Source organism: Triplophysa dalaica, chromosome 7, assembly GCF_015846415.1.
Source record: "Triplophysa dalaica isolate WHDGS20190420 chromosome 7, ASM1584641v1, whole genome shotgun sequence".
Taxonomy (NCBI): domain Eukaryota; kingdom Metazoa; phylum Chordata; class Actinopteri; order Cypriniformes; family Nemacheilidae; genus Triplophysa; species Triplophysa dalaica.
Window position 1 is genome coordinate 19,775,705 of NC_079548.1, and position 14,599 is coordinate 19,790,303.

Here is a 14,599-nt window from a genome sequence, read left to right on the forward strand (position 1 = left end):
GACATCATGCATTCAAATCCGTTATGCAAATATTTGTTTGGAGTGAGTCACTGGCAGGGCGCCCACAGAGCTGCTACAGATGGTGACTCATAGGTCCCTCACCTCTACAATCTTGTTTTTTTGGGGTTCGTTGACCTTCCCTGCCAAACAACAGCGTGAGATGGCATTATGGATAATGTACTTATTGGATTTAAAGCTTGGCTCCTTGTAGAGTTTAGGCCCTGAAACAAACAGAGAAGAAGTACCGCATGATGAGGATTTATAAGCTTCACAAACTGATGTTTAAACAAGTGAAAGTCAAATTTCAACCGTAACATTTTAAAAAATCAAACTAGATTACAATATGAGCGTTCCGTTGGTAATGAATAATATAATTTATAGGGTTGTCAACATTAATGCATTATTGCATGCAATCTTTTTTTCAGATTAAAGCGTTAAAAATATTTTAAAAATATTTTAATATATAGTTTTGTCATCCTTTGACTGCCGTTACATTATATAATCGCAGTCTGATTCATTCACTTAAGAGTGATTTAAAACAGTTGCATTGAAGCAATGCGACAGCTGTCCAGTCTGGTGAGTACATGTCATAGGCTAAAGGCTGCGTCAGTGAACCTATGTCAGACAGCGCACCAGTGTTACGTTCTCTTTCGTGCTTGAATTAACAAAACCACACAAGATTATGCCAGAAAGCCTGTTTTGTCTAGCCTTTTTCGCAAGCGCAGACTTCAACGTGTTTAATAAAATCTTAAATTAAAGTTGTGAAAATGGGAGAGGTGTCAGATCTGCGTAGTGAGACAGCTCTTAAAGGGGCAGCATTCTTAAACCTAGTGCTGTGACTCCTGTCTCTAATGTTACTCAAAGAACAAAAGAAAAGAGGATTTAAATTTGCTTTGTAGCTTTATTGAGAATTCTTCTGTATTTAATTTTCAATTTAGCACTAAGGACTGTAAAGTATTTGAGAACCTTTCCTGCCTGTTAAACATGATGGCTCTCAATTATACTGTTGAATGGCTATAATTAATGTTTACATAAATTAAAAAAATATATAAATTTAATGGAGACATAAATTGCAGTACTAAAATCAGAATGTTGGCTTACTTGGAGATTAATTATTGGAATGTAAAAATATATTTTGAAACATTAATGTGATGTGAGATTAATCGCCAAAATTTTTATCAATTTTTATCAATTGACAGCACTTATAATTAACCAAACTCTAATATAAATGTTTGCTTAACAAACACCATTGATTATAATATATTTCAATTCACAGTGTTGTTGTTTACCTGTGTATTCTGGGATGGAACCCGGAGATGAAATAGTAGATCCAGTTTCCCATTCTCCATTTTGTGCAGCGAGACGGCCCGGAGACATCAGTCTGGATGGTGAATGAGATCGACTGCAAACAATCGTCAGAGGTTATGATGTCACAAAATAAGTTTTATTATCATTACATTATATACAGATCCGTTTGAAATAATCTACCTTGGAGATTTCCTGACAGTTAGTGTCCCATTTTCATTGGCCATGGAGGACAGGTTCATTGTCGAATGGGAGTACACTTTATTCAGCCTAGAACCTAAGACACGCCAACAAAATCCACACATGATACAGAGCTTTAACACAATGTCTAACAATGAAAGAACAATAAGGTACCATTGACATACCCATGAACCCTTTGGCAGGGCTGCGGGAGAGGCCGGAGTCGTCTCTGAACACGGTTTTGGGCCTTTGCTTCTTCACGCCCCTGACGGTGGTGGGCTTCTGACGGAGAACTTTGTCTAGATCCTCCATTATTTTAAGCTGGTGTCGACGTTCGTACTCCAGGCGAGTGAAGTCTCCGCGGCGATGAGGTGTTCCATCGGGTGTTGGGGTGCGGGGTGGCGGGGGTGTGCAGGGAGTCTGGGGTCTCTCCTGCCCTATACGGGGATCGTCCACTGATGATGACCTGCTGTTGAACGTAAGCATGGATTAATGGAAAAAGGATAAATGATATTATCTCAGTTGCCTATTGGCTCTAGTAAAAAATATATGATACAAGTCCCAAGTCCCTCCTTCATGTAAGGCTATGGGATTTTGTTGTTGCTGTTGTTTTGCACAGCTTTACAGCAGATCTCACCTAGCCTCTTTCTCTCTTTCCTGCTCTTGTTTTCGTCTCTTCATCTCTTCTGCCCTCTTTTGCTGTTTCTCAAGTAACGCTGCTCTTCTCTGAGCCATCTCATCTTCAGGTCGAGTTTCATCCTGCAACAAAAACAATTTCAAACAGTTAAACCCGTGTTTTGAAAACTCCCAAAGTCAAGCAATAAAATTAATTCCTCACCTTGAAAAAGAACCCAACTCCACCCCTTGTTTCTTGGTCCGTCTGGTCGCTCATCGAGTCGGAGAACATGTCCTGGTTCTGATCCGCTTCCTCACCCTCAAACGCTTTTAGAGAGGACAGGGAGACCTCAATAAGACTGCTGCGCTTGCCATTGAAACCCGCGGCGGGAACATCGCTCTCAAACGAGCACTCGGACGGAGCTCCTGAGCTGCTCCCGCCATGGCGCACCGTTCTGGACAAAGTCTGTGAAGATCCGCCCTCCATCTCCATACTAAAGATGGTCTGATCCTCACTGGAGCCCGTGTCTGAGAAGTTGTCCTCAGGTCTACCCAGGGAGGATGCCGAACGGGATTCGCTGGGCGTCCCTATGTTGAAAGTGGACGAGTTCTGATCCCTGCATTGCCATGGCGACCCTCGTCGTAAGTGAGGGATGGTGTCCACGCTCTGAGGGGCATTAATGACTCTTGTAGAATGCGGCTTCTTAACATCTGCAGATCGGTTCACTTTGGGGCTCTTCGGAGGTGCAGACTGTGCCCTGCGTTGGGACGCCGGCGATTTGGGTGGGATGGTGTGATTAGAGTTCTTGCGAGACGGGGAAGGGGAAGAGGAGGCAGAAGGTATGTTTCGATTGGACTGCCTAGACAGACGAGTAGGGGTAGCTGTTGAGGGTTTGGAGCTTGGTGGGATGACCCAAGCTTGGTTGTTGGTAGTTGTTTTTGTCTTCATGAGCTGGTTCTGTTGTTCCGAAAGACGCTGCATATCACTCTGAAGAGAATTGAGAGCCGCACTGAGTTTAGAAACAGCATTGTTGTAATCGCCCAACGGTGCCGTGCCTTTCTCTTTAGGTGCGTCCCCTACGGACTTTTCATTCTTTACTGGATTGTCCTGTTGCGCGGAGGGCTTGACACATCCCTCCTCCTCCACAGAGGGCCGATTGTGTTGTTGCCCTTCCCGCTGCTCCTCATTCTCTAAGCGGGCCAGTCTCTCGTCCAGTGCCAATCGGCTAAGATCATCATCTACAGTGGATGTCCCAGCCTCCCCATCCAATCCATCCTCTTGTTCCTTCTTCAGTTGTAGGAAGGCACTTTTTCCCAGCCGCTGCCGATGTTTGGCAAAAATGGCTTCTATGCGTTTCTTCTGAGCCTCGATGGCCCTCCTCTTCTCCTCTAGCCTCGCACCCAGCTCTGACATTTCTGTGCTAAGTGCAGGACTCTTGCTGGGACTCTCCTCTGACTTCTTAGCCCAGGTTATCATTTGTGTGGGTTCGGGCTCATTAGGCGGTACCTGCTCCGGAACCAATTTCTTCTTTCGTTCAGCAAAGCTGGTCATCTTCACACCGCTGTCTGGCGTCTCATGCGAACGAGTTACACGAGATCCAGCGGCAGGGGTTGCAGGGGTTGAATGGGTTTTGGGTAGGTCTTCAGAGGCATCCGAATCCACGCTTCCATCTCTTAACACAGAATCGTCATCTCTAGAGCCGTCTGAGGTACGTCTGGAGCGATTAGACTTTGACGGCGCTCCTGAAGATCGATGGTAGAGCATTCCTGAGCGGGGCGGGGCTGAAGAGCTAAGAGGTGGCGGATCGCCGTTGTGCTGTCCGTTTGCTAGATCATCTGATGAATGTAGGAAGAAACCGTCAGGTGCCCCGTCAGGGTGAAGCCGGGGCTCCATTTTCTCTTCATTGTGGATGATCTGCAATGCCTCTTCGATAGTGGGCAGTTCACCTGTTTCGCTCTCAATGCCATTCTCCTCGGCCATTATTGGATGAGTCCGGGTGGTCCAGGAAGCTCTTTGAGGGCCGTTGGGGCCAGGGGACTTACTTAATAAATGGCTGAGGTCCTCTGGAGGGGTGGAGGGAACATGAGTCGTGGAGTGACCAGCGGGGTTAACATTGTCAAAGCTGGCAGAGCGAGTTATGACAGGGTTACCCATCACAATGTCCACATCACTGTCCAGACCAAAGGGGATACTAAAGGACACTGCAGAGGACAGGGGACGACTGGAGGGACAGCAAATAAGATTAATGGTCTCATTAAGTATAAATAAAAGAAAAAAGCAAGGTCATTTTAGATTAAAAACTAACCATTAATACATTTCTATTAATTATAATAAAATCCATTAAAAATATATATTAATTGTAATAAAAATCATCTATAAAAACATTTCTATTCATTATGATAACAATATTGACCTACATATTATAGGAAATACTTAAACAAAAACAGAAATATTGCTTTTTTAAAGTATTTACTATACTTATTTCCTGGAACAAAAACGAAAACATAAATAAATATTAAAAACTCAGTTTAGCATAAATTATAGAGAGGTTAAACTTGTATGAAAAAAATAAACAATTGAACAAAAGTCGCTTCAATTAAACTGAAAAAGAAAATAATATTATTCAGGGCTCTTACCTGAGCTGGTTCTTAGTCCACGTTCGTCCAGCTGCCTCTACATGAGACATTGAGGTAGACTGAGTCAGAGATCCTGATCATACACAAACACACACGTGAATGGATGACACAGACAACATGCAAATACAGACCACGTGCTTCTTTCTTTGAATAGACGCAGTGAGTGGGAGGAACAAACACGAAATGAAAGGTGATGACTCAACGCTCACCTGTTGCTCCGGTCACATGAGAGGAGATTGGCAGGAAGGGCTTCTTGAAGATGGATGGAGAACCACTGAAACATAAAGAAGACACTGATCAGAAATTGAGGGAAATTACACTATATTCCTTTTGAAACCGGAACACACTGTGTAAGTTGTGTAAGTGTTCTGATTCAGGTCTAATATCAAGTCTTTGCACATGTTTTAATACAATCAATATATTTGTCTCTGTTGTACCTTTTACATGTCCCACTGTTGCCATTATCAATCCTTCCCGATGTTTCTACGTGAACAAAATAAGGGAACAGATGAAGAGTATTCTATTGTATTAAAGTCTTTTAAGGACATTCTTTAAACCTACAATTTAACACTTACCAGTCAGCTCTGAGTCCTGCAGGGGCTGAACAAACTCCGGCTTTGACACTTCAAACCAATACAAGAGCTCTGCCAGAAAGCTCAGTATGTTTGTCTGGAAAGAGAAAAAACAGCACTGGAGTTCAAATATTTTTTAAAGACTGAACACTTATAAATCTGAAGTGTCAAAGTTCACATCAGCACTTAAATGTATGCTGTTGCGGTATACCTTTAGTTCTGGTGGGCTGTAGAGTAAATCCTCCAACACTAGAGGGCAGCAGTTCTTCAGACAGCTGTCACAAAACTCCCGAATCAACTGCAAGTTATACAGGCTGTCAGCCGCAGATATGGAGTCCTTCATACAAACATCTAGAAGGAGAGATCAAACGTCAGTCAATTGCGTATTTGACATTAAATGAATCTTAATGTAAATGAATACACTTGAGATGTCGTACCCTCTAACCGCAGCAGTCCAGGACAGTAATGGTGAATAACAGCAGCGATGGCACATCCATTTGACAGATCCTTCACTTCATTCACCACAGGAAAACAGGGTTTGAGTTTAGACTGCATCCTTTCCTTCCTGTACCGGATCTGAACCACACAAAGATTGGGTTTCATTCGAGTGCATGTGGATTGGAATATTTTGTATGTTGTGTTAAAGTTAAATTGATTAAGCCCAGACAAAATGTGTTTAAACAGTGGTGGAAAAACAAAAAATGGTAGTTGCAACAAATACCAAAAACAAGTATGGAAAACATGCCCATATTAAACAACAAACACTAGATGACAATTCAACAAGGAAAAAACATGGAAACAACCAAACACAGGAGTCAAGGACTGTTTAATCTCCAGAGCAAACTACAGTATATACAGCTACGGAAATAATTAAGAGAGCATTTAAAACCATTTACTGAATGTACTTTTTTCTAGTGTTTAGGTAAAAGTGTCATTTTTATTTCGTTCTGTGAACTACTAACAATATTTCAAATTTCAAATAAAAATATTGTTTCTATTGAAACAATGAAAACGAAAACCGGAGAAACAGGTGAAAAATCACAGAAAAGATGCTCAGTATTTTTTCACACATCAAAACAAGTTCACGTTCACTTTTAAGCAATGCAACATAATATTTTCAGATGTATTTAATAAAAGTTCAAAAACACTTTTATGTGTAACCTTGAGTTTTATCACAGTTTTCATGTGTCTTGTCATGCAGTTGGTTTTTTGGATGACTTTGAGGTTCGATAAATTCAACAGACTCTGGACTGAAATGGACACAATACACCTACAAATGCTGATTAAATCACAATTTACAATGCTCTCTCAATTGTTTCCTCAGCTGTAAAACTGCTCTAAAACCTTCGTATAAAGTTGAGATTCATTGCAAAAGCACTTCATTGACCATCTGTGAGCATGTCGTCTCATTTTGCACTTTGACAAAAGAAATATTGTAACCCCAAATTTGTCTCAGGTGACTAAATGTTGGCAGAAATCTCACAGTGTTCAGCCGTCTTAAGAGCGTGAACATAAACACAGCAGAGCTCATGCCAGCAGCGCGGCATGAATGCAGTAAAAGTGAGTGAGATAAGCCGAAGAACAGCAAGGGCATTGTTAGCAGGATGTGGGACAGCACAGACTCAAGAGACTTAAAACCTCAACAGTTCAGCGTGATGAACAGACCAGCCAACACCTGATACATCAAAAGAGACCTTTAACACTCAATACCCAGCGTGCACTTGCAGAATGCACATTAACGCCACAAACACACTATATTCCCCACAGACTATGATTTCCTTCTATTCCAACCTCACATTTCCATTTCATGCTATTTTTTTGTAATGCAAATGACTAGCTGATTCTTCCAGTGACAGAAAACAACAAGATGCTGCTTTCTTCTGTACTGTAGAGAAAAGCATTTTTATCTTTTTGGTTCGATCTTAGACATTATTAACTCGCCCTTGTGTAATTCAAACCTGTATGAGTTTCTTTCTTGTGCAGAAGAGAAGAGGTTTCGAAAAATGTCGGTCACAAAACAACATTGACCCCCATCGCATTGAACATAAACCACAGAGACATTTCTCAAAATATCTTCTTTACAGAAGAAAGAGTCATATACAGGTTTCAAATGACATACTTTCACTTTAACACCGAGCAACTGAACAATCGGCATGCACACATGTCATGACAAATGCATTGCCACACCATATGAGGAGCGATAGCCCAGGCGGTTGATGGATCAAACCAAAGGGAACTCGTGCAATCAGCAGGGGGCGCAAGAGGACAGCTTGAGGTGGGTTCGAATGAGGAAAATGGAGGAAAAGAGGATGGCATGGAAGACGAAAGGGAGACTTACAGGAACAAGCTTCCAGTACCAGCGAGTGGGACACTGTCAGAAACAAGTGACGAAACATGACAAAGAGGAAAAGGAGGAGGGGAAGGGAAAGAAGTGGCTGGGACAGACACACTATTAAGGCAAAGTTGATCTAGAGAAGAAAATAGCTCTCCCAAAGAAAAGGAACGATATTTTGCACACTAAAAAAACGTGTACCCTGTGAGGTTATTTTATGTCTGTGTGTTTGTCTCTTACCGATGGCTGAACAGGCTGTGGTTCATTGTTCAGCAGCGATCCATCAGTCGGTGTTCCTTCCGACTGCTCTTTCAATTTCTGATTCAGCTGCACACAAAAATAAATAACTACAATTTATCCAACCATTAAATAATATAAGTAAAACCTCTTTTGCTGAGAAGGACGGGGCACCTTGTGGAGATGTGTCATAGCGACATGTTACACAGTGGTTAGGTAAGTAAACATGATTGACGGGTGAACTTTGATCATTTAATCATTATTTATTCATCCACAAGTGTGACTTCCAAAAGCTTTCTATGAGACACAACAGGTTTAAAAAGGTAAAAGTGTGAGTAAATGAAGTCGTTTTTTTGGGTCAAGGGTTGTTTTTAATCGACTCAATTTATGAGTGTTTTTTGGAACTTGTGTAAGATACTCCGTGGTTGTGGAGATTGTAGACTCACCCTGTTCACCCAGCACAGCAGGGCTCTGTCCCAGCTCGCATCTGTACTGAGCAGCTCGGATCCGCCGCTCGCCGTGACTGCACTCACCGTCTCCATGGCACCCACTGCCATTAAAGCATCCATCAACTCCAAGTGGGCACTCTGCACCAATCAGAGGAACACAAACATGGCCGTCAGGGCATGAAGAGAAAACCCTGCGGTCTTTAGATGCTTAATGTAATAACAGCGTCTAGTGACATTAAGGAGGGCATGGAAAGGCGGAGCCTTTACTAATGAGAGTCTACATAAGAAAGGTTGCACAACTAAAATGTATATAATATTTACAATGACAAGCAATTTGTTTGTACACGCAGAAGATGAATTCGCTGTGTAACAAGATGCAAAAGGCAATTTGATTTTTGTACAATGTACATTTTCGAGGAATACGATTTTGGGCAAATGAGATTTCACAGTGGGCGGAGCCATCAAGTGTGACACAGAATTAGAAATCAAACTAATTATTATTGATATTGAATAGATGTTCTGTTGCTCATCGACAATAATGGCAGTGACAGGTTGAGACGTAAAATCACATTTGCTGCTTTTGCTTTATCTCAAGTAAGATGGAGTTACACAGTAAATAACTCTGCGACATAATGCAGATTGATTTATGTACACATGCATTGTGTTGTGCTGCATAACGCAACCGTGAATAATTTTAATCGATTCTGGATCAATAGTCAACACTGACAAGACTTCCTTCAGTTTCTGTTCTTTTAAGTGCTACACCAAGATTGCTCCTTCCTCTCCCTTGCGCCTACCTCTTCTCTCTCTCTCTCTCTTGTACTGTTTCAGCTCTCTCTCTTTCTCTCTCTCCCATTCTGTAATATATTGCAGTATGACTCCAGATCCAGTGCAAACCACATCTGTGCTGTACAGTCTGTGTCTGGTCACATCAAATCCACAACACGAAAGTGCACAGGAAAAATTGCACCAAGTACCAAGTGCAGACATTTGGTTGCTTATGAAGCCCATGTGGGTACTTCAATGAAGATCACTCGGTCAAAATGACTATTTTGGTTTCGAATTCATATAAACAGTCAATTTTGTATTAAGTACATTTAAACAAAACAAAAATGAACAAAAACGCTTGTGTACTATCTGTGCAATAGTGCTGCTAATTACTATTAATATGAACATTAATAACATATTTTGCATGAAATGTGTTTATTTTGTTATCTGGCCAAGTAGACATTTGACTATTATTGATATCACATGCTGAAATTTTGGCACCGTAGAAAGCTCAGAGTCTGATCACAACAACATCATCCCCGAAACTGTAAGAAAAGCTTTGGACACATGATTTGAGTCCTCTCATGTTCACAGGCCATTACAGAGGCCGCTCACACCCGAATCCATTAAAAACAGCCCAACCACATTATCAGCTCAGTCAGCGAGAAGCTGCTCAGCAGTCATAAGAGGGTAAAGCCATTAACTTTCCCTTCATCTCAACCACGGCCCGTTTGCTACCTGCTGCCCCAACCACTGACACTTCTTCTGTGGTCAACAGAAAGTGACGCTCTCTCGAGAGCCAGGTCACCAGATGGGTACAGACTAGATGAACCCAGTGTTTGAGTGTTACTGTAGGGTTGTGGATATTGAAATATCGTTCAGGTTTTCTCAAGGATCAGCAGTTAATTTTTTTTATAGTGCCTTTGTACCACATGTTGAATGTACTTTAGTATTAAGTATAAATTATGCATAATTGCAAGCTAAAAACCCAACACCACACCTTAATCCTAACGGTGTGTTCACACCAAAAGCAAAGCATTGCATTCCTTGGTCTAGATCACTTGTGGGACAATTATTTCGTGAAAATAAACATCCCGCGATCGGGAGTGTCTTCGCGAATATTGACATAACACACTGTACGTGTCAGTAAGCTCTTCACACGAATATCCCAGTCAAGTTGAAACATGGCAGTAATCCAAATGTGCACATCGCAACGGTTTCTGATAACAGAATGATTTAATAAACGTAATAAGTTATGTATAGTGAAAGTTAGAGACTGATGTAGAAAGCAGAGAGAGCGCAAGAGTTAATGCCATATCATTTTTAGTATTCAAATATAGTTTAGTATAGACGGTTTCAAAGCAAAAACATAAACAAACGTTACTGCGCATGCACACGTTTGTGGATGGAACTTGACTTCCGTTACACATCCGCAAACAATGGAGTTATTTCTGATAACAATCAAAAGAAACCTAGAAGAACCCTTACTTAGCTAAACTTTCCTCTCAAATATTTTGAATTTAGACTGCGATACCAAGTTCAACCGCTAGATGTCAATGTACCAAACGGTTTCTTTAAACTTGACAAAACTACAGGACCCATACATCAAATTGTTTATTAATAAAATGTACATACAACTAAATTCAACAAATCCTTATTTAATGCAATTATGATGCAATAAAATACTAATATAAAGTATTCACAAACAAGGCGCGTGTGTCCGACGAAACAACCCTTAAAAGTATTTTTACTTACAAATTACAAAAGCATTCACATAATTTATCAAGTTATTGCAAATCTCATTGCTCTTCAATGTTGTGTTAATTTTGCAGCCCTATTAAAATGTATATAAATAAAACCAAACACACTGTCTCAACAAAAAATTCATTAAAAAAGACTATTTAAAACTTGAATAAATACTGGGGCCTATGTCTGTTAAAATACTTTACATTCAAAAACGAGAGGGTGAATTTATTTACAGGAAAAGCATGAGTTATTCACAGGACATTTTGCAAGGACAAAACTAAAAGACTTCCTCTTGGTTTATGACTTAGACAAACACTGCCAAAGCCAATCATTCACTATCAGCTGGAGCTGGGCCAAACACTTTCTTGGGACACTTTCTTCGGGACAAAAATCAATAGAGCATGTTGCCTTTCACGTGTCCGCTGTCGTGTTATCTACTGTGTGGTGTTTTGCTCACATACATCCCCTCACCTGAATGCCTTGACTGTCTTCTCTCTGTGGTATTGGCCACACTCGGTCTGCCATAATCATTAACTCTCTCTAACAGTCAAACAGGTCAGAGGAAAACATTCCCTGCCTCTCTGACTCGAATCATTCCCTTAACACGCAATACATGCAGCGAATGTCCCTTGCCGATCTCTCCGAGCATGAACTGAAATGCTGACCTCTGCAAAGCATTGTGGGAGGAGTCGATCTGTCAGAGAGAGTTTATACTCTGGCCTCCGATGGCTCGCTCAGCCAGGGGGCCGGTGTGTGAGGATAAGCCACAGTGGGTGGTATCTGAGCGCAGGTTTAAGAACAGATGTTGTGGTTTACGGTGAAAATAGACAATAATGAAACTTGTTTTTAACCTTTAATCTGTTTTTGTTGTTGTTGTTGTTGTAATGCACAAATGTGCAACAGGATGCAAGAGACGTGACAAACAATGCTAGACACATATATCACAATGATCTTTGAGCTTTCAATGGATTATTCAGATCTGCTACCGACAGAGAGAAGAAAGATAAGAGATGTGCAAAACCACACATTTCCAAAATTAACTAGTTGAAGTGTGCTAGAGGAGCAAGAGCAAGCCGGGACAAAAGAGAGGATTTAACATGAGGGGAAGGGGAAAGCGGGGGGGTTGGATTTCCTGTCCCGCCACTCCAGGACCCGCTAATCCAAATCACAAGTTTCCCTAATGAGGGGGGATCGAGGAGCTACACTGGAACGCAGAGCACCACCAGCTTGCCAAATCCCCATAACAACCGGCTACGACCCATAATGCACCTCAGCCACAGCTTAGAGCTCTGAGTGAGGTGACAGCGTGGCTGGAAATCCTGAGGTAACACAAAAGAGCAATCGAAGACTCGCTAGGCCTTAATAACTGCAGTCAGCCTCAGAAATACTTCACATGCAGGAGAAAAACACAAACAAAGTTCACAGGGGTTATTGTAAATGTGGGGGGAAATGAATGTTAGTTTAAACTCTTGTGTTAGATAAACAGGCGGATAAGAGATGCAGAGGCACAGCATGGGGTGACTTGTCAGGGGCCTGAACTTCATGTACTTCATCCTTTCTCCATGTTAATATACTTTTCACTTTACACCAGCAGGAACTGACGATGCAATGTTAATACACTTACTAAACTTTTGTAGGGATGAAACAATATTATCAATATCGTGTTATCTCAATAGCAAAATTGTCTCAATATTATCGTGGTCACATGACGGTATAAAACGGTGGGTCTTCTGGGCCTATCATAGAGAATGTTGGAAAAAATTACCTTTGGCAAGGTCCATCTGGTGCAATTATTATATTTTATAAGATGGTTTTTAGGTCATTTGACCCATCTCATACCTCAAAGCAACAGATATAACTAAAGGAAAAGAAAAGAGGACATTTCCAAGTCATCATTTGTCATGTAAAAAAAAATAGGCAATAAAAAAACTGTACTGTGGTCTTTATACCGAGGTATTATTGTACAGTGAGATTTTGATATTGTAACATTTCTAAACTTTTGTTCATGAAATTTTGTAGAATGTCCAAGCTACTTTTTACAAATCTCAACATTGTGTTCATTTGTTACATTGTATTGGGATTGTGAGCTTCAAACAAAGTGAGCAAAAGCATATTGATAAATTCTTTCAATAAATGAGTCTGAATATAACAAAACGCGCTTGAATATGAATCGCCCATAAGTGAATGTGATTTAGTTAATCTGAAGGAGAAGACAAAAATGCAGAAGACCTAAGATGTGTGGGAACACTTTAAATTAATTAAGGACAAGACAATAATGGTTTGAAACTGGCCTACAAAAGCACATCAAGTTTGAAAATTCTAAATGACTTCTGTAAGTTGTAGTGTATGCCTATAAAAATGCTAGCTTGTGGTTATGTGTTCAACTTAATGTACGTATTGCACAGACCTGCTTATGTTAATTCAACAACAAACCAATTAATGAAAGATGCTTTGCGCCGTTCGGTCTGTGCAACATGATGTCTGACAATCCCAATATTTGGAGCACTTTGGGACCCGGTAAGGAGGACAGGTTGCATGTTGACCAATCACATCAGAATAGACTAGCGGAAAGGAGGGGATTAGACACATGAATCGTGGAACGAATCATTTGAGAGTCAGTCAAGAAATAAGGGACGAATAACTGCCTATTATAACAAAATAATCATGTTTTAACACCTATGTACATAAACTTGATGTTGGACACTCAAAGTAAAAAACCAAAGTAGGACCTTAAAAATCCCTATTTATATACTCTTTAATATTCATCTGGATGGTGACGTTGAGTCTGGACAACAGATTATCACTAATCTTCACAGATCTTTATCCTCTAGCTCCACATCCATCAGACATGCAGAGAGCAGCACAACCGACCCGGAAGGTCAGACTCAGTGCACTGTATCTCCAGATAATACTGCATTTAGGTAAGATTAGGTCTTGCTCGTAACCTTAATGCTACCTTTACAGACACGTGTAGTACCACAGTACAGTGATGATGTCATTGAACTGTATCCTACAGTACCGAATGCTTAACAATCGAACCCATGACCTTATTGTTGCTACTGCAGTGCTAAAAAGGTTGAAAACAGTAATACTATTTCCTTAATACTGCACACATGTAGCAAAGCATCCGTATATAAACCATGCTGATGTTGTGCTTTGATGCAAAGTCATCAGCCCCAAAGCTGTTTACTGGCCACGCCTGGTGTTGTTGTGCCTCCATCCTCCTAATTCTACAACATGACCCACTTTCCTCATACTGTTGCAGCATCCACCCAGCAGCCACCCCCACAGCCGGGTCTGGGAGCCACACACAGTCAGACAACACTAGACGTGCACAGAACTCCTCAGCACAGCCTGATACAGACAGAGGCAGCCGAGCCCAGAACACACACCCCCGCCTCCACTGAAGCAGCACGCTATAGCAAACATCCTCAGAGGATGTGCCAAAACACTCGAAACGTCTCTGTTGGAGAGCCAGGGCAGGAATTAAATCGGGTATTCAGGGGTGGGTCTGAGTAAAAATTGGGTCACTGCAGAGAAGGGCAGTAAATGAAACTGTATGGAAGGCAAGGCTGTTATTTTGGATTATTTTGATTATGAAGTCTATAATAAAAATATGATTTAAAAAAAAATATGGAAAATAAACAACAGTACACTTGAATAAACACTAGCATGATTATTATTTCAATTTAACCAAAACTACTTTAAAGCTGCAATACGTAAGGTTTTTGTGTTTAAAAAGAAACTAAAATCAGTTT

General features: G+C 41.0%; 1 protein-coding gene across 4 annotated transcripts in view; it reads right to left on the reverse strand.

The window, feature by feature from the left end:
• Window positions 1-14,599, reverse strand: part of camsap3 (calmodulin regulated spectrin-associated protein family, member 3) — a 30,466-nt gene that overhangs the window by 2,032 nt on the left and 13,835 nt on the right. The window contains exons 3-16 of one of the 4 annotated variants that reach the window (XM_056752826.1): window positions 8,325-8,465; window positions 7,882-7,968; window positions 5,747-5,885; window positions 5,521-5,660; window positions 5,313-5,406; window positions 5,175-5,220; window positions 4,947-5,011; window positions 4,738-4,774; window positions 2,324-4,322; window positions 2,123-2,244; window positions 1,671-1,954; window positions 1,489-1,582; window positions 1,290-1,402; window positions 103-221 (exon numbers count right to left, since the gene is read on the reverse strand). In XM_056752826.1, the coding sequence (XP_056608804.1) occupies window positions 103-221; window positions 1,290-1,402; window positions 1,489-1,582; window positions 1,671-1,954; window positions 2,123-2,244; window positions 2,324-4,322; window positions 4,738-4,774; window positions 4,947-5,011; window positions 5,175-5,220; window positions 5,313-5,406; window positions 5,521-5,660; window positions 5,747-5,885; window positions 7,882-7,968; window positions 8,325-8,465 (3,480 nt within the window). Of the gene's footprint in view, window positions 1-102; window positions 222-1,289; window positions 1,403-1,488; window positions 1,583-1,670; window positions 1,955-2,122; window positions 2,245-2,323; window positions 4,323-4,737; window positions 4,811-4,946; window positions 5,012-5,174; window positions 5,221-5,312; window positions 5,407-5,520; window positions 5,661-5,746; window positions 5,886-7,647; window positions 7,818-7,881; window positions 7,969-8,324; window positions 8,466-14,599 lie in introns of those variants that run through there. The other 3 variants (XM_056752825.1, XM_056752824.1, XM_056752827.1) reach the window with 3 other exon arrangements.